The sequence below is a fragment of the Amblyomma americanum genome, chromosome 3 (genome assembly GCF_052857255.1).
Source record: "Amblyomma americanum isolate KBUSLIRL-KWMA chromosome 3, ASM5285725v1, whole genome shotgun sequence".
In the NCBI taxonomy this organism is placed as follows: domain Eukaryota; kingdom Metazoa; phylum Arthropoda; class Arachnida; order Ixodida; family Ixodidae; genus Amblyomma; species Amblyomma americanum.
Window position 1 is genome coordinate 156265963 of NC_135499.1, and position 18846 is coordinate 156284808.

General features: G+C 44.1%; 1 protein-coding gene across 2 annotated transcripts in view; it reads right to left on the reverse strand.

The window, feature by feature from the left end:
• Positions 1-18846, reverse strand: part of Frl (formin-like protein) — a 214246-nt gene that overhangs the window by 19765 nt on the left and 175635 nt on the right. For both annotated transcript variants that reach the window (XM_077658477.1, XM_077658476.1), the window contains exons 12-21: positions 18633-18774; positions 15748-15981; positions 12186-12310; positions 11595-11693; positions 10819-10995; positions 5695-5772; positions 3965-4051; positions 3507-3575; positions 2875-2955; positions 566-695 (exon numbers count right to left, since the gene is read on the reverse strand). In XM_077658477.1, the coding sequence (XP_077514603.1) occupies positions 566-695; positions 2875-2955; positions 3507-3575; positions 3965-4051; positions 5695-5772; positions 10819-10995; positions 11595-11693; positions 12186-12310; positions 15748-15981; positions 18633-18774 (1222 nt within the window). The remainder of the gene's footprint in view (positions 1-565; positions 696-2874; positions 2956-3506; positions 3576-3964; positions 4052-5694; positions 5773-10818; positions 10996-11594; positions 11694-12185; positions 12311-15747; positions 15982-18632; positions 18775-18846) is intronic.

Consider the following 18846-nt stretch of genomic DNA (forward strand, 5'->3'; position numbering starts at 1 on the left):
CCTCAAGAAAGGCAGCTTTTTAGTTTTCTGGCGCGAAACCCTAGCGGGTAAGTTTTTATAAGGATGTGCAAAATTCTGCACAAAGTGTCACATTGGCTAGGCATCGAAATGCCCGGATTTGTCATGTAAGCACTTGGGGGATCGTGGAATCACTGTTTTGAAAGTGCTCATTTTGCTCGGCACTGAGCAAAAACAATTGATGTTATTACTGTTAAATCTGTCTGCATAAAAATGGCAGATGATGTGCTATCCAGCTCACTGTTTAGTGAAATATTTTTGCTGCGTTTGCGGTAGGGCACAAAAAAAAAACAACAACTTATTTGTGACAAGAATGGCGCTAAATTCGACTTAAGCAATCAAGCACTCCTGGGTGCAGCACACCCTCAGAAAAAGCTGTGAAATCGCTGTGTACACAATTGTGTACAAGGTGTCTAAAAGAGATAATGCAATTTTTTTGTTCACCTCATGTGATCTCAAACCTACTTGTGAAATCACAACCATCCCTCATCTGCTACCCATCAGGGAACTTGTGAAAGCTGTGAAAATCAAGCCAACATAACCTCACCTGTGCACGCACGCTCGACAAATCGCAGCTCCTGATCAAATGCCATGAGGTCAGGAAATTTGGCGCTGACTGTCTCGACAATGTAGTGCAGCAGTGAGATCTTCCTGTCGGCAGTCTTGGTGTCTGCAAGCTGCAACAGACAGACAGAAATCAGAGGACGCAAAAGGGCCAGAAAACAAATGTAGCCTAGGTAAACATACTTCGCAATGGCATTGTTATTTTCATTTGTCGTCCTGCACTGTTAAGCCTTTACATTGAAGGCTACATCTCTTTGTAACACTGCAAACAGCAAAAAGTCAGAAGCAGCATTAGCCATAACTGTATTTAAAAGCTGTTTTTCAGCAGAAAACTATATTTAGCTCGTGGGCACACTGCAAAGAAAGCGGCTCCCGCAATGTGGTCCAAGTCAGCACCGAGCCAAAAGACCCATTCACCCTTCACCGTGTGTGTACACTCTTGCTCCAGAGAAAGGAAGGCATTCATGAACACAGCTGTTTGCAGGAACAGGTGCTTACTGAATAGCATAAGCATTCAATTAGTAGGAAGCTGCATCATAAAAACTGCATTAATCACCAGGCCTCAAGGCAACTGACAGCCGTATTGCAGAACGCAGAAGCGGACCAGTGAAGCTCCGTATATAAGATAACAGACCTTCCACGCCGCTTGGCTGAACAAGTGCTCACAGGCTTTGTGGCCAACCTCAGAGTTTAGTTAGTTGTGTGGCACTGCACAATGAGTGGAGATGCATGGAGTACATGGTGTCAGTGCAAGGTGCCTGTATAAGATGCTTTGCTTTCTAACAAGCAATTAAAGAAAATGCTATTGGACAGCAGCTGCTGTATTCCAGATGCCATGCTCCAGTTTGTACGGTTTTAGGCTGCATTTGTGCACAGGCACAAATTCTTGCACTGTTTCTTGCACCTCACAGCCATGCCAGATGAAGCCTCCTTTGCTCAGTAATGTACAGTACGAACAATGTCCACTATACCAGCATAGCAAACACTAAATCCTGCTATCTTGTTCTCTACTTCGTGCGTGGCGTAACTTGGAGGTTGGGTATACACTTATTACCGTATTTTAACGATTGTAAGTCGACCCCCCCACATGACATTTCTGAAAAAAAAAAAAGTAGGTTGTTCGCGCTTGGCTTTTAATAATAGAACGTAACAGTGCTATCCTGGGGCTTCCGCTTATCGCCAGCCGCTATCGGCTGCTGCGCGTGGAAGTGCCCATGGGCACATTCCAAAACGAAAATGTATTAGTCGGTGGACTGCAAGTCCACACTTGCGCCATCGTCCTCACTAGCGCTGCCATCGTGATCGCTGCTGCGGTCCCATAGCTCGCCGTTCTAACATCGTCGTGCAGCGGAATTCCGCACTTCGCAAGCAGCCACATCATGACAACGCCTGGAACAGCTGAAAATTCTGCCTCGTTGCAGCTTCCACACCTGCATCACCTGTTGCGAACGTCGAACTTGCGGCCTGGCGCGCAAAGCCCAATGCGCAGTTCATTTCTTCGCTGTAAAGAATGACACCCATCTTGAAAGTAACCGTGAACGAGCACTGGTCGCTTACCGGACCAGAAGCACAAATGACGAATGACAAACAACTACATTAAAAACTTGTGAAACGCGGCTAGCAGTAGTCAAATGCGTCAGAGCCAGAAAGAAACTATGCGTGAGCGGCGTCGGCTCTTCCATCGGCTATCGACACTCCCCGGCGCCGCTGCGGTTCCAAGTGGGGGTGCCGCCGCGATTGGAACAGCGGCCCTTCCATCAACTATCGACGCTCCCTTGAGCGCCAAGTGCGCGGTTGAAAGTAAACAAAAAAAAAGTTGGATGACGCCTATTAAGAGCGGAATGTGAATGCATTGTCGTGCCGCCGCCGCTTATCAGCAGACGCAATCTGCGACCACGTGTGGAGAGTGAGCTGGTGCCGGTTTGCTGCTTATCAACAGCCATCATTGGCGGCCTTGCGCAGGGTGGGGATGCTGCTTCTGCGCACTGACATAGCAGCTGCTCAAGGCCAGCACCAAGAGCGATGCGACAGAGCCGCGCAGCAAAAATGCTACCATGCTGTAGCATGCCTGATATCTCGATTGTCTCGCCTTTGCCTATAGTGCGATGTTTTCGTTATTTATGGTTCGATGCTTTGATTTCGATTTTAAGTTGACCCTTTCACTTCGCATTTTCAAATTTTGAAAAATAGATCGACTTACAATCATGTAAATACGGTATTCCTTTCAGGGCTCCTACTTGGTAACAAATAGAATAGTTGGAAACAAAATACCAAGACACGTGGGTGACTTACCATGTCAAGACTTTGGAGTTTGAAGCCATATGCTGGGCCCCTTTTCGAGCTGTTCATGTAGTTCCCAAAAGCGAGAATAACCTGATAGACAAAAAAATGTACAAAAAGGTAGGTCAGGCACTGCTAAAATGAGAGAAAAAGGCAGCAACAAAGCACTTGGGAGTACTTGCAACATGTACTGCACAACCTGCTACTTCAAGTTTTAGTGTACTTGAGGTACGAACTTTTCAGATTCAACATATATTCAAGTCCAGAGATGAAAATTTGATGAGCTGTATAAAAAATAAATTTACCTCAAAAAACAGTACTGCTCTGAAATGCGTAAGCAAGAAAATCTAGAACAATGACAGACTAAACATAACTGCACATGGCACTGCCATGGGCCTATGGGGTTATCTATTAAATACAAATACAGTAAAGGCTTCGCTAATTCTGCCTTAACATTGTGGTGAGCTTGGAACTGCTGTACAATAACAGAGTAACCTTCATTCATGACCTCCATGCTGTGATCTTTATTCATTTCCCTACTGTGCTTGCTTTTAACATTATTGGTTTTATCTGAAAAGAACTGTAACTCATGCTCACATAAGGCACACAGCTAATGATTAAGGAAATGCTTTAGAGCTGCTTACCTCGAGGAGCTTTCGAAGTCGCTTCGAGTTCTTGATTGCCCTAGATGCTGCTGTTATCGCGTGTACTTGCTGCAAGGCAAACGCGAATGTGAATTGATTAGGATCAAAAGCATACACTGAATTAAAACTATGCGCCACACTATTTCATGCATTTATGAGCAGCCACACATAAGCCCCTGCATCAAAAGCAGCTTAAATCCAGCCAAGCAATTCACTTCAAATTAAATGGTATTGCTATCGTAACATCCTTGATGCAAATGTTCCATCACGAGCTTACGGCTGAGTGCTGATTCTGATAAGAAGAGCCAGCATAGAACAACAAGACAGTATGTATATTCAGTAAAGAGAAAATTGTCATAGCAATCATTTCTAGCTATAAGCTTTTGAGTCTTTCAGTTTGTACCTAAACTAGAAGCTACTCAGATAATTTAAACTGTGTGTGCAAGTCGTCTCCTTACCGGTGTAATGATCTGGATGTTTTCTGCGAAAGATGCAATGTAGCTCATGATGTTCAGCTTTTGTGATAACCTTTCTATCTTTGTGAGCTGCAAAGGAAAAATATCAAACCGAATGAGTGATAAAATGCAGGCCATGACATATCACACTGTTTCCCAGCACAGCCCTTGTCAGATGCTATCCACTCGGTGAACTACAATACCTTGATGAAACACAATGAACGTTCAGGCAATGCACAAAAGAAAAGATGAAATGCCCACAGCTGTTTGATTAATGATAATGAATGACATGATTGGCATGATGCAACAGGAATAATAATTTTGCTGCCTTCATCTCATTTCAGGTCGTAATGTGTGGTTACCTTGTTTTCATAAGCATCAGTGTTCTACACTGTAGTAGGATGTGATATTTCAAGCATTTTTTCGCAGTATGACAACTCGTCTTGCCTCCAGGGCCGAGCATTTTACACTTCACGGTGCAAACTAACCATGTACATGACAACATGGTAACAAAGAAGTAAAAAAGTACTTTGTGCACTGATGTGACTTGGGGCAGAAGCCCTGTAGTTGGGAAGTGTCCCTGTTAGCTGCTTGAAAAAAGAGCAATGTTTAGCAGTCATGAAAAATGTGGTTCTGTGAAAGCGTTATGGATTACAGACATCAGGTTTTATCTGACAAATTAATTATGAGTTAATATTCTCAGTGAAATCTTGCCCACCTATAGTAGAGCTTGGTAATTCGGTGCCATACTTTACAGCATCCAAAAAGTTTGTATGACATCTTTTTCTTCCCTGGAGGAAGCATATCTATGCCTGAAGACCTTTCCTGCACTGAGCTGTATCCTCCATGCAAGATAGAAAAAAAATTTACAGGCGATCACACAATATGATGCGACAACTGCATCAGCAGTACGATTTTAATTTCCTTGTTTTAAATTTGCTTCTATATTCGCCATTTAATTGCATCTTTCTGATTTCATGTCCTGTTAGGATGCTGCTGTGTGCCTCCTTCTCTTTCTTTGTCTTGCATGCCTTCGCTTGCTCTAACAACGATAGCTCCGACACAAGTTCTGTACTTGGATACAACTCAAAACGAAGTGGCTTTTCCCCGTCAAAGGACCCACTTCCAGCCAATGACGTCAGCTGAGTCTCATGAGCCTGCTAGCGCGTCAATGCAGCACTATCCCCGCATTATCATGCCAGCATGCTCATGAGAGTCAGTCGATGCCATTGGCTGGAAAGGGGTCCCTTGACGGGGAAAAGCTGCTTCGTTCTCGAGTTGTATCCGACTATAGTACCTCTCACTCCCAGTAGGGGCGCTACTGCATCGTGCCTCCTCCTCTAGCCTTTTCCCTCTTGCACTACTTCCTTCCGCCCTCTGCCCACACAACCATCCGGTGACAATGCCCTCAACAGATTTTGAGCAAAACAAGGGTGGTACTGGCAACGCAGTAAAACACTTTATAAGCACTGAACAGGATTAACATGAAAAATGCTGCAAAGGAGCCCATTTCCTTTTCTCTTGTTATTGAAGACTGTCATCTGTATAGGCGTCACAGGTATGCCTATTTTCTACCATGCGAGCAAGCGAACTTTTGCCACCAGTATCTGTGGTTACATTGTCTTGTCAACTTACAAGTAAAGTTTGGTCCTTTGTTACCCTTACAGGCCTTGTCAGTCTTACATCTGCAGTCACTGAAACAGCTCGTACTCAAATTTCCACCAGTGACTTACTTGAAGCAGGAACTTGTCTTCATCTGTGAGTGCATCAACAGGCTTCTTTTCTCGTTCGTACTCTCGGTATGCCTTCGTCTGCAAGTAGCCAGCAACAGCAAGAGACAATTTTACCATTTTCTTTATCCATGCTTGTGATACTAAGTACCATATTACAGCACATCACCCATTCATCACAGCATCTATAATGAAGCCATTCAGGTCAAAGCTTAAACTTCAAAGTCTTAAAATTAAAACTCATAGACGGTGCAAAAGATTTTGAAAAAAAGGCGAGTCCTAAAATACATAACTTGTTTTACTCATTGCTTTTCCTGTGACATTTTTATGCAAAAGAAACTCATACTAACAATCTCAAAATCTCATTTGTGGTTGCCGTAAACAAAGATAAATAGAAGCTTTGCACTATCAGCAACATATGACACGTGAACAAGAAAACTGAGGAAGCAACACAAACACACAAACATATTATCTCCTGAAGAACAAACATAAGCGAGGTTGATTAACACTTTTGCTGAAGAGTCTTCGTGCTTTCGAAGTGACATTGCCCTCAGTTAAGAGTTTCCCTGGCCTGAGAACTTGTTATTTTGCTGTTTAAAGCTCAGTTGTATTGTTCACGTTTCATTTCTTGCTGATAGAAGTGCATTGCCTGCAAGCGTGCGAGCAAGAATACGTTGGTTCATCAACACTGTGACAACTTCACTCGTCACACTAACAGAGGAGGACACTATATCACAGACTCGCAAGTTAACCTGCCACCGCAGTTTATCAGTTGAATTTCTCCTCTGCGAGCTTACAAATTCACAAGTTCGGGCGGGGAATTCTCTGACCAATACAATGAGCCCTGCATTTAAGAAGTGATTTTCAATGACACACCCGAAATTTCCCTTAATTAGACCTAAAAATCCTCGTTTGTGGCCCTTCTTCCCCGTAGCAGATTAAAAAATCCAGTAAATTAAAAAAAATGATTAGGAGTTTTTGAAAACCCGTGCAGATTCCCTTTTTGACAAGTTTTACTCCTCAAATTCCGTTAGAAAGATAAAATTCCCCAAATGGAACATCACTGACTCTACTCTAACGTTGCTGTGGATCACAAAGCCATTAACCAACAACTCGGTTCACTATCGAAGATCAGTAAAGGTGCCAAAGAAGGAAGCCGCCATCCAAAATTTTTTTTCACGGTGCACTAAAAATTTGCTGAGCGCTTCCTTCAGACCCTGACTATGAGGGCGTTTTTTGATAATACAGTCGAACCCGGATATATCGAACCCGCATATTTCGAATTATTGGCTATATCGAACACACAGATTACCCCCTTGAAAATACTATGTAAAAGTTTAGGACAATTGCGTAGTATATCGAATTCCATTTTCGTTGGACATTCGATATATCGAACGGCGCGCTGCGCCGCGCCCCTGGAAGGTGCGCTTTTCCCAAAGGCTTTCGTGTCCGGTCCTGAGAGGTAAACTTTTCCGCAGAGTCAGTCAGCAGGCTCCTCCTCTGCGCATGCGCGGCCGTCGCCTAGCGACGGAGACGCAGAGCCTTTCCCCCGTTCTTGCGCCCCACCGGCGCGAGCTCTCTCGCTCCTCCTCTACCGCCGGCGTGTGCATTGGGCAAGGGCATTGGAGCCAAGCTTCCTGGGAAAAGGGAGAGAGAGAGAGTGAAGGGTCGGCACGGTCGCTCGTGGGCCAGGGGAGACGAGAGAGCCAGAGAGGGCTCAAAAAACGAACAAAGCGCCTTCGACGGCATATTCCGCCGATCTTTTTCCCCGCTCTCTTCTTTCTTTTCCCTTTGTCGTTCCTTCGCAGCCCCGTTGACTGTCGCTCGAACAGGCTTCGCTCGGACTGCTTCATCTGCACATCGTGCGTGTTGTTGTGCGTACCTCTGTTTCAACGTGCCGTGTGTAGCGTGTGTGATTGCAGTCATCTGGTGAGCTATGGCATCCGCAGACATAAAAAAGAGGAAGAATCTGGACTGTGCAAGAAATCTTGAAGTAATCCGGCGTGTCGAGAATGGAGAAAAGAAGTCCTCTGTGGCAGACGCATTCAGCATTCCGCGGAGTACTTTAAGTACGTTGTTAAAAAACAAGCAGGACATCAAGCTTAAAGCAGGTGAGGAAAGTCACTCGGGAGCGTATCGTGTGCGCCCTGCTGCTTTTGACAAAGTGGAGAAGGCACTCTACACGTGGTTTCTTGAAATCCGAGCGAAAAATATTCCCGTGGATGGCCCGACCTTAATCGAAAAGGCCAAATGGTTTGCTACGGCTCTTGGCGAAGAGAACTTTTGCGGTGGCACTGGATGGCTGCAACGGTTTAAAAACCGCCACGGCATTGTAGGAAAGGCCATTTCAGGCGAAAGTGGGGCTGTCAGCAGCCAGGAGATGCAGCAGTGGCTTTCTGAGGAGTGGCCGAAGATCACTGAGAAGTTTTCGCCTGCAGAAATCTTCAATGCAGACGAAGCTGGTCTCTTTTGGCAAATGTTGCCGAATAAGACACTCGCTCTTCGTGGAACCACATGCCACGGTGGTAAAGTGAGCAAAGTGCGTGTGTCGGTGCTGCTTGCAGCCAACATGGACGGCTCGTGCAAGCTACGGCCATTCGTGATCGGGAAGAGCAAGTCACCGCGCTGCTTCAAGAACTGTAAACAGCTTCCCATCCGCTACGGCTGTAATAGGAAGACCTGGATGACACGTCAACTTTTTGTTGAATGGCTGCAGGCTTGGGACGCTGAGTTGGGCAAGTCGGGCCGCCGAGTTTGCCTTCTGGTAGACAACTGTTCGGCCCATCAAACAACTTGCAAGCTGCAGCACGTCGAATTGAAGTTTCTCCCGCCGAACACCACAGCGAGACTGCAGCCCCTCGACCAGGGTATCATAAAGGCATTCAAGGTAGGCTATCGGAAGCGACTTATTCAACGGCTCCTCATAAACCTCCGCATGGGAACCGATCTCAAGATTGAATTGAATTGAAGATTGGATTGCTTGGCGCGATCCAGATGATTACCGGCGCTTGGGGCGACGTGAAGCAGGCCACAGTAGCCAACTGTTTTGGCAAGGCAGGCCTTGAAGTGGCCAGAGATGAATGTCCGGAAGCTTTAGATGACGATGAGTGCTTGGAGGACGCGTTCCGCGACTTGTCCAATTTTTCCGGCACCGTCCCGCCCGAAGTTACTGTTGATGACTTCATTAACGCTGACAGCGAAGTTCAAGCAGTAGCCGACCTCGCTGATGAGGACATTGTGGCCGGAATAGCTGGCGTTCAAGACAGCGATTCCAGAGACAACGAGGGAAACTGTGTTTTCGAAGAAACGCGTCCGTGCACAGCCACTGAACTGGCGTCAGCGTTCAGCCTGATTCGGCGCTGTTGTGGCGAAATGGAAGGCACTGGGCTCTCGCACCTAGACAGTCTCGAGAAGATTGAAACTAGTGTTTTAAACTTCATTTCCCAGAGGAAAAAGCAGCCCAAAATTAGTGATTTTTTTTCCGTGAAATAAAGCGCTTTCATATTGTGTGCACATGCTATGTGATTCGCGGCTGTTCCAATTGGTAAGCCACAATTTTTTATGATCGCGAGTGCTTTTTTGGCCTATATCTGTATATCGAATTTTCGCTATATCGAACTATTTTCCGATCTCCGTCGAATTCGATATATCCGGGTTCGACTGTACATCCCATATGTGAAGCCCTCATTGCTCTATTTGGTTAATTTTATTTATTTTCTCTTTGTGAGGTGAATTACCACAAAGGCATCATACCTATCCAGAAAAAAAAATGAATGAGGATTAGCTCAGCTAATCCAGGATATACAAAGTGAAAGCTGTCAGGCATTCATTGTGTTCATTGGCATTGGTGTTGACAGTGTTATAGACGCGAATGATTTTTAGGAAAGGAAGGGTGCATAACACTCCCTGGGTCAGTGGATACCTCAATCGCACTTTGAGGTAGGTGGTGGTGGTGAGAGAGAGAGATGTGGGCTGCATGCATTGGCACTGACAACGTTGTGGCAGACATGCAGCACTGCTGCAATACAGAAGGGATGGGAGGGCACAACCAATTTTTATGGCCACCATCTTGGATTCGAGAAACCAAAACTATGCCACCATGTCGTCCCCTGACGTCATACTCACATAGTTCCACCTCTATCCGCCATATTAGACCGTGACGTCATCATTGGCACGTGGCAGGTGGTTGTTTCTACAATGCTATTGCAGATGGAGCTAAAAGTCTCAATGAGAGATGTGCTGTTTTCTAGTTGCTGCCACAGATCGCACTGTGATCTCAGGGTGGTAGCAGACCCCACAAAATCACGAAACATGACGAGTAAGAGCTAACGCTCTTAAAAGAAGGGCCTCTACAATGTTGTCAACATCAATGAACCCAATGAATGTGGGTACTCAGTTGTTTTGTTTGGTTTTTGAGGAAAGAAATGGTGCAGTAGTTGCCTCACATATCTCGGTGGACACCCGAACCACAAGGTAAGGGAAGGGATAAAGGAGGGAGGGAAAGAAGAAAGGAAGAAAGAGGAAACTGAAACTTGAAAGTTGCACCTGGGCAACTGTGGTTCCTGTGGCTCAGTGCAATTAGCGGCGCATGCCCAGTAGTGACCAGGGACACTTACCCAAAACGCGCTGCTGACTAGCCTAGTGTAGATTTCACTACAAAAGTTACTGCCCACCCTGCCCCTCCCACCCCACTATGAATATTGTGGCACCAGCCCTCCTAACGATAGCTCTTATTCATAAAAAATGAGAAACAAGTGCAGAAGAATAAGAAATACGGTCGGTACAGGTAAAGAGCCACACCTATCTATAAAAAACAACTGTGCAGCACCAAAAGATGGCTATTGATGTTCTTGCTGCAGGTTGGTGCAAGCCCGGAATACTTTATAGATAGCAGCTTAATATGATCTAGTGCTGTGATCTGGTAACATTTTTACAGGACATCAGTGCTGTAATCAAATGAGAGCACTACATCAAGTCACTTGTCTTCATAACTTTGAACTTTTTCTGCACAGGGCTGATGGCTAAGGGCATGGATATGTTGTGAGTTTTGTCACAAAGTTGCCTTTTGAAATCTGCAGAATGTTGCCTATCAAGCATTCCAGACAAATGCACGTGCATGACAGTCACCTCAGCGTCATTAGGCACCATACGCAGAAGGATGTCGACGCAGTCCTGCGAGATGGTTTTGAGGTCGAGGCTGTTGACGGCCCGCACTACCACGTCTGTGGCCAGCTCAATCTTGCGCCGAGAGATGGCCATGTTGCGTAACCGGTTGTGCTCCAGCAGTGTCACCTTTTCAGGAACCTGAGAAATTACAAGAAGCAGTGCAAATTGGACACTTACAAGAATTACAGCAAGATAATTATTTCTTTGCACTGGTTTATTAGCTGTGATTTTTTTTTTCTTCAAATTTATGTCTTTATTAATATTACTAACGTAATTAATGCCTGCCTGCAGGACCATTCTGGAATAAACATCTGAAATCCCACAACTTCCACCAGCTCCATTCCAAAAATTATTCTGATTTCTTCCTTTCAACTTCAGCATCACAAAACCAGCAACAGAATATTAGATGAGACAAAGGATCTAGCAAAAAATGGTTCCAGGCTTTATTATTCGGTGCATTTAAAGCCAGACTCCTTGAGAACTGGTTTGTGCAAACAGTTATGAACATGCGATGTTACAAAGTAAAATTTATGAAGTGCACAGGCTGTTCACAAGGCCTAAAATTGAATGTGTCAAAAATCCAGGACAGCAGCCTAGTTTACAGGCTTCTTTTTTCTGGTGTGGCTTTCAGGCACAGCTGGGTTCACCGTAGAAAAGTTTCAACGAAAGATGGGACTGGTTGGGTTCAAGTCTGCATGCACAAAAGATGCACTCAAAAGCACATGCATGTGACCTACCTTGAAGCGCTTGCTGCTGTTGATGTCGTCACTTCGGTCTGGGAATGCTCCCTGCACGCCCAACTTGAACTGTTCTTCAAAACGTGTGAAGTCAATAACCTGAAAAGAACACATTTGCATAAATTTGGGAGAAAAAGCAGCCCATAAACAATGTATTCAATTCCCTATGTGGCATAAGCCTTATAGAGCATGAAGTCTAAGCTATTCTATGTGCTGTGATGTGACAATGTGCAACAATTTCACTAGACATGGTGTACTGACCCAGCATGTGATGAGCACATCATGTGGTTTCCTGACAGCACAGCACATGAAAAAATGAGCAGCTTAACCATCAAATGCAATAAAGTAACCACATAGAATCATGCATCATTAAGGCTAAGCTTGCACAGTTAGCAATACACATTAGAGCACTTTCTTGCAGCAGACCCAGTTAACTACACTACACAGTTGATTTCTCTGAGAAGAAAAGTTTTTCTTGCAAACCTTACAATATTCAACATGTAATTTCTTCATACCTCACTGTCGAGCTACAACTAAATATATGACCACACAACTTCAGCCAACAAGACTGGCTTTGCAAGAAGCACATACACTGTACAGTTTGTCTTCGTCCAGTTCGCTGAAAACAGTCCCTCGAACTTGGTTTGGCTTCAGGGCAATCCAGTTGAGTGTGGGAAGCTTGTACTTTGTCTGGAACTTGCGCTTGATCGTCATTGCTGCATTGCACAGTACCAATATTAGTTCAACGTCTACCTCTTTTGTTTTTTTTAGTACATGCATGTTGCAAACGTTTCTGTGAAATCAAAACTCCAATATGAATGCATGAAGTTGGATTTTTGGTGAGACAAAGCTTTCCAAGTAACAAGATATTGCCTTCCTGTCATTTATATTACCCGAGGAGAAACTGTAAACCAGCTTGGAAGATAAGTTTAGGATTTGTAGCATTCAAGGCTGAACAGCCTATTAGAGGTGTGTTCCCCAAGTCCTGCAGAAATTCAAAAGCAGCACACAAAATTTATGGCTGACATGGTCTGATGTGACTGGCAGAGTTTTGAGAATGCCACATATTATTATCATCATCCTATATTTGAAGCATGAGTTTCTGATGACTCTAGCTGGCATGGACAACTTATGAAGGTATACTGGTAGAAGTTACTGTTGCTTTGAAAGAGGTTACAGACACTCGACTAAAAAATATTAAAACAGAGGAAGATTTCAACAATGGATGGAACTTTTTAAATTTAAGAAGATTAAAATTTAGTTATCTGAACTCTTTATGACTCACAAAGTGCTTCTTTTTTTTTCAATTTAGCTGTACAAAAGAAAGCTTAATTGATTTAGAAATGCTGAAGGTCAATTTGAGAACACGCGACACATGCATACTATGTGGCATCTGTGCATTTCTTTTTGTCTAACCAACCTCTTCCTAGCTGGAGCTATTACCGCCCTCTTATATACTAGGAAACAACGACAGACCATAGAGTTAAGTACGAACTCACAAAAACAAACACATTAAAACACTGTCACCTCATCAAGTATGTGCGGTACCAGCTAGACCAAAGCCAACACCTTACTGGACTACAGGAACGATGCTGTATGCCCCGATAGTGTACAATCCATTACAAAGGGTTCAGATCACAAAATTCCCATAAAAACTCGAATTTTAGAAAATACCAGATTTGGAGTATATAAGACCTTTTCAATACCACTCTAAAGAATTCCTGCCCAAAACAGCAAAAAAAAAAAAAAGACCATGAAAAATGTTCTTGTGACCTTGGGTAGCAATAAAACAGGCTGAAATATCAGTGAAAATGGCCAATTTCTGATCGCTATACCTCCGCTTAAGCACTGCCGCTCACATGTTCGGTATCGCTGGGAAGCTTGCTCCACCGGAGTTCTCCTCCCATTAAAATCACCTGCCTAAGATACAAAATAAGTGCAGAAACGTTAAAATTCCATGGCCTCTACAAAGCCATTGCCATGAACTGCCCATGCACCTTCAGTGCCAGTTTTCACAAAAGTGTTTTTTTTTTACCCGACTGCGCTGATTACAGAAAGTGCAGCACGATAATGGTTTGATTGATTTCCATGAGGGTTATTGCATTGTATGAGGGTTGATCCAGAAATAAGGTTCCCATAAATTTTAGAAATAGACAACATTGTTTATTCTCATCGAAATTTACATCACTGGAAAGATAAAACTTTGCTCTAGTTTTCTACATAATTACCATCTTTTTCTATGCATTTTTGTAGATGTTGTTCCAATTTCTGTATTCCAATATCGTAGAACTCCGCCGCCAACCCGTTGAGGAAGCTTTTCACCTCTTATTTGACTTCATCGTCACTCCGGAAGCGTTGGCCACTCAAACGGGATGTTACTTTAATTTGGGGAACAAGTGATAATCACTAGGCACGAGGTCTGGACTGTACGGTGGGTGGGGCATGATAGTCCACCCGAAGTTTGTCAAAAGTTCCTGGGTTTGATGGGAGACGCGAGGTCGGGCATTGTCGTCAAGCAGCGTTACGCCGGCTGCCGGTCGTCCTCACCGGCGGTTCTGGATAGCTCGCCTGAGTTTTCTTAGTGTTGCACAATAACTGTCTGAGCCGGTTGTTGTCCCACGTTCAATGAAATCGATCAGCAGTGGCGAGCACAGTCAAGGCTTACTCCTTGTGGTCTGCTGTGAATAGCCGCGGTATCCATTGAGCACAACACTTGTAATACCCCAATTTTTCGGTTAAAGCTCTTGCCACTGTACCGTAAGAACTCCCAGAAATATGAGCAAAAACTTCGCGGATGGTGATCCTCCTGCTTTGAAGCACTTTGCATTGGACCATCTCGATAACCGCCTCCAAAACTGACAGTCTTTCACTCCGTTCTTCATATTGATCTTTCTTCTGACTGGCACTAAACTCCCTGCACCACTTTCGGACGTGCTGAACGGACATACACTGGTCGCTAAATACCTCCGTCAACTGACGATGAATACCCATGGGTGGAGTCCCTTTGGCGTGCAAAAAGCGAATTACGGAATGAATCTTGCACTTGGGGGGATCAACAACGGGAACCTCCATATCGGACGGCTGCCGAGTCAAGAATGAGCGGCACAGCGAAGCGCGGCTGGGAAGGATTGAGAGTGGGGAAACAGCCACGCTCAGTAGTGTTATGTTGCTGGATTTCGCCTCGCACCTTCCCGTGTGGCTGGAGCTCTTTGGGAACCTTATTTCTGGATCAAACCTCGTATTTCTCGACAAATTCTTTATGCAGTGATGCGTCTGCATTTTCTAATTACTTTTTTTTTTACTCTGCAAGCATGGATATAATGTTCTGTGTAGAAAAAAAGAACAGGTTGATAAAAATATTTGGAGACTGTCACTGCATGAACCATTCGTTTCGCTAAAAATTAAGAGTGACTCTAGGCTCCTATCACGTTTTGTTATGATGCCAGGCTTTCTGCAAGTTTGGTATGGCAATGAAGTGCATAAAATTTAATATTTCAAAACTACTAGAGGCATATGAGTGAAAATTTTAATTTATTCATTTAGTGCACTTGCCAACAAGCATGGCAAATTTCATAACTTCATGCTAAAAAAAGAAAAATTTCGCCCCTGAAACCTGCATCTCTCGTTAATATTTAGCGTGCAATGCTGCCAAAGCTAGCAGACCACTTCGTGCAGGCTACGTCCATGCCCAAAAAGCAGTTTGTCAGATGTTCAAAGAACGGATAAGGATCTTTCATTGTGACAAAGTTTAAGCACTGCAAATGATAACATCCTGCACTTTGTTTTACCACTTACACGCTTTTGTCTTGCCTCTTGCGAAAATCATAAGGAGTTATAGTGTCTCCAGCAAAGTGATACGTATCTGGCACGGCTCAGACCCCATCCAGACCAAAAAATGTAGTTCGCCATTAGTAAAATTATAATCAGAAGATTCAATACCTGAACACCTGACTGCCTTGTCCATGATTTGCAATGCCAAGCATGTCACTTTATACCACTCCACGTTTTCATAAAAAACCTCATAAAATTTTCTAGAAGTACAAGTTACATGCGGCAAAGTGATATACTTTATCGGGCACACTACCTGCGTATCCTCCGCAATGTTGCATGCTAAATGTGAAATGGAGTACAGCAGCATAAAAGAGTGGTTTACCATCTGGTGGCGCTTGCATGCTGCCCGGCGGCGGGGGTGGTGCCAGTATGCCACCTTTGAGGGGAGGCACCATGGGCGGTGGAACAGGAATGGCACCGCTCCCTGGCGGTGGTGGCGGTGGAGGTGGAGGCGGTGGCGCACCTGCCATGGGTGGCGGTGGTGGTGGCGGCGGGGGCGGAGGAGTTACTCCTGATATGCTACTCTCAGGGCAATGGAGAGAGCTGGCTGAGGAACCTGCACAATGGGCCAATGCAACACCTGGGGCATAGCAGCAATACTAGTCTACAATGACAGCACACACTTGCCATGGGAGAACATACGGGCAAAATTGGCTGCCACACATTCATGCTCCTATATTCTCTATTTTGCGAAGTGCTCGATCGTTGCTAGCTTTTTAATCGCACTGATGCCTGATGCGTTTGCATACGTGGGCACAATCCCCAATCCCCTTGTTCGCGTTTTTAAGCGGTGCTCCACCGGGTCACGTTCTGGCCTGTATACGGACCCGAAGGTGGATGAGACTGGAACCCAAGTTGGCAGCTGGGAAAGCGAGCACGGACTCCTTGCCCAGCATTTCCCAGGCTCTATTTGTAGGAGAATGTGTTGTCTCTCGCGCAGTATTTATGTTACCGTTACATAAGGATTGAAAAAAATTGGTTTTTGGGGAAAGGAAATGGCGCAGTATCTGTCTCACATATCCCCACCACTGTAAGGGAAGGGATAAAGGAGAGAGTGAAAGAAGAAAGGAAGAAAGAGGGGGCTCCGGAATAATTTCGACCACCTGGAGATCTTTTTAACGTGCTTTGAGAGTGCACTGACATCACACAGCACACAAGCGCCTTAGGTTCGTCTCCATCGAAACACAGCTGCCGCGGTCGGGTTCCTAGTTAACTTTTGTACGTGTAGTACCTGTTTGCATGCGTTCTTTTCCAAGTGCCATTTTAGTTCAGCTGCAGAGTTCTCTTGCATTGAAGTCGCAGGGCATCAACCTTGAGTACTAAGTAGTTACTTAGTGCAAGACCACTTTGGTTACACTTAAAAATGGTTGCATGCTTTCACCACAAGCTGAAATTTCTGGCAAAAAGGAACTGATGTGCTTAATCTCTACTCGAAGAAAACTGCGATGCACACAGTTCCTTTGCAAGAAATTCAACATTATTTTCAAAGCAGCTTAGAAGCAGGCACAGGTCACACTCTGAGGTATTTTAGTAGCAAGAAAAATATTGTTTCATCTCCTTGTCCTGGATCTTACAGACATTCCCTTCCAAAGCTTGACAAGTGCACATATTTTGAATGAATTGTTTAATCAACACTGTTTCTACAGAAATGTGGAGCATGCCTAACACAAAAACGATGCAGGAAAGTAAAAAATCTAAATCTGTGCTTCGTGCCTTCCACAACCAATTTATTCACTCTTCGAAAAGAAAACCTTCAATTAAGTTACAACCAAAACTATCTGTCACATTGCCAAAGTTCTCATTCTTTTTTAAGGAAGATGCGGGGCAAAAAATGTAACTTTGATCAATAAATCCACTTCTGGATTTTTGTTACACAAGGTTCACAAGCTATTGAGGAACATGTCTCAATTTTTGTCACGATATGCACAATAAACATTTAGAAAACGAAGTTTGTTTCTTCGGGTGAAAGGTGGCGTGTGAGCCATTGCTAGCAGTGTTCAAAAACATTTCCAATGCTCTGCACAGAGGCAAAACATGCGTATTGCAGTTCGTTTTTGCCCTTTCTGGCCTTTTCAGAAATTTTGTCAAGACTTCAAGAGAAGTGCACTAAAAATGCGACCAAATACAATATAATCCTGGCCTTTGAAGTTGCGTTTCTCAGATTGCATTTCTGGGTGAAATTGCACATTACGGAAAATGATCGTTTCATACTGCACAGATAAAATTTACTTTGAAGATGATTTCGGAAGCAACATTTAGGTGGGAAAAAGACTGGGTACTTATCATGTTTGAGTTTTCAGATTTTACGCCAAAAAAAGTCAAATAGTTTAAACGGCAGCGGCAGCAAAAAACTAAACTTTCTTTTCAGTTGTGTTACAGTACTTAGCAAAAGCGGCCATAAAACAACAATCTGTTCCCCTTATTCTGCATGAGAGGCTTTCCTGGGGTCACCTATGCTGAAAAAGTGAACAAATTACAAGTATTTTGGAAATGATAGTTTTCCTAACCTAACACTCATTCTGATGTGAACAACTTTTTTGTGCTCAAGATAAAACAGTGAAATTTTTGTGCTGTTCTAATGGTGTATGTCCTGAAAATCTGATCAAAATCACCACAGCAGTTCAGAAGTTGACCCTTGACTCCATGTGCAAGTGGGAACGCATCCTACAAATAATAATACGAGCATTGAACTGAGATGGGGTTATGTTAACCTTATTTAGGCCCCACGCAGATTCCTTCATTCGTGCATTCTCATAAAAGTGTCCCCAATGCGACTAAACAAACGATCACCTGAATGCTTAACTCACTTAGACAGGTACTTGGCACTACAAATGCTGAGCTTCAAATTTTAATATTTTGTTCTAGCAATTTTTGTTCCTGAAAACCCATCTTTGTGAATCATAGCACAGTCTAGTCAACAGAAGCTTCTCAACAAATTTTCTGGCTCTGTACAATAATTCTATAGCAGTGCGAGTACAGGCAGATTTATAGCTCATCGTATACTTTTTCAAGCCAAGACATGACTACATATTTCGTAGAAGAGACTCCTCCAAGCAGCTGCTTATGCAGGGAGTGACTATACAAAGGACTGTCGAGTTACCTAAATGCCTCCCGAGAACTTCGCTTACTTGTTGCAATAAAGTGCACAGTAACGGATGATATGAACGAACAACCTCATAATAATAATTGCAGAAGGTTTTCTCTTGCCTCTGGGTAATGTCCCGGTGAGGCTTTCCAGCTCTTGAATTTTGCCCTCGAGAAAACTTTCTCGTTGTCGTTTCTCTTCTTCCTTTTCAGAGACCGCCCTGCGCAACGTGTTAAGTTCTTCGCTCGTCTGCTTTTGTGACTCCTGCAAAAAGGATGTAAAGGCATGGTGAAGTGAACCAATTTGGTCAATACAGTGATGGGTCTAGACAAAAAA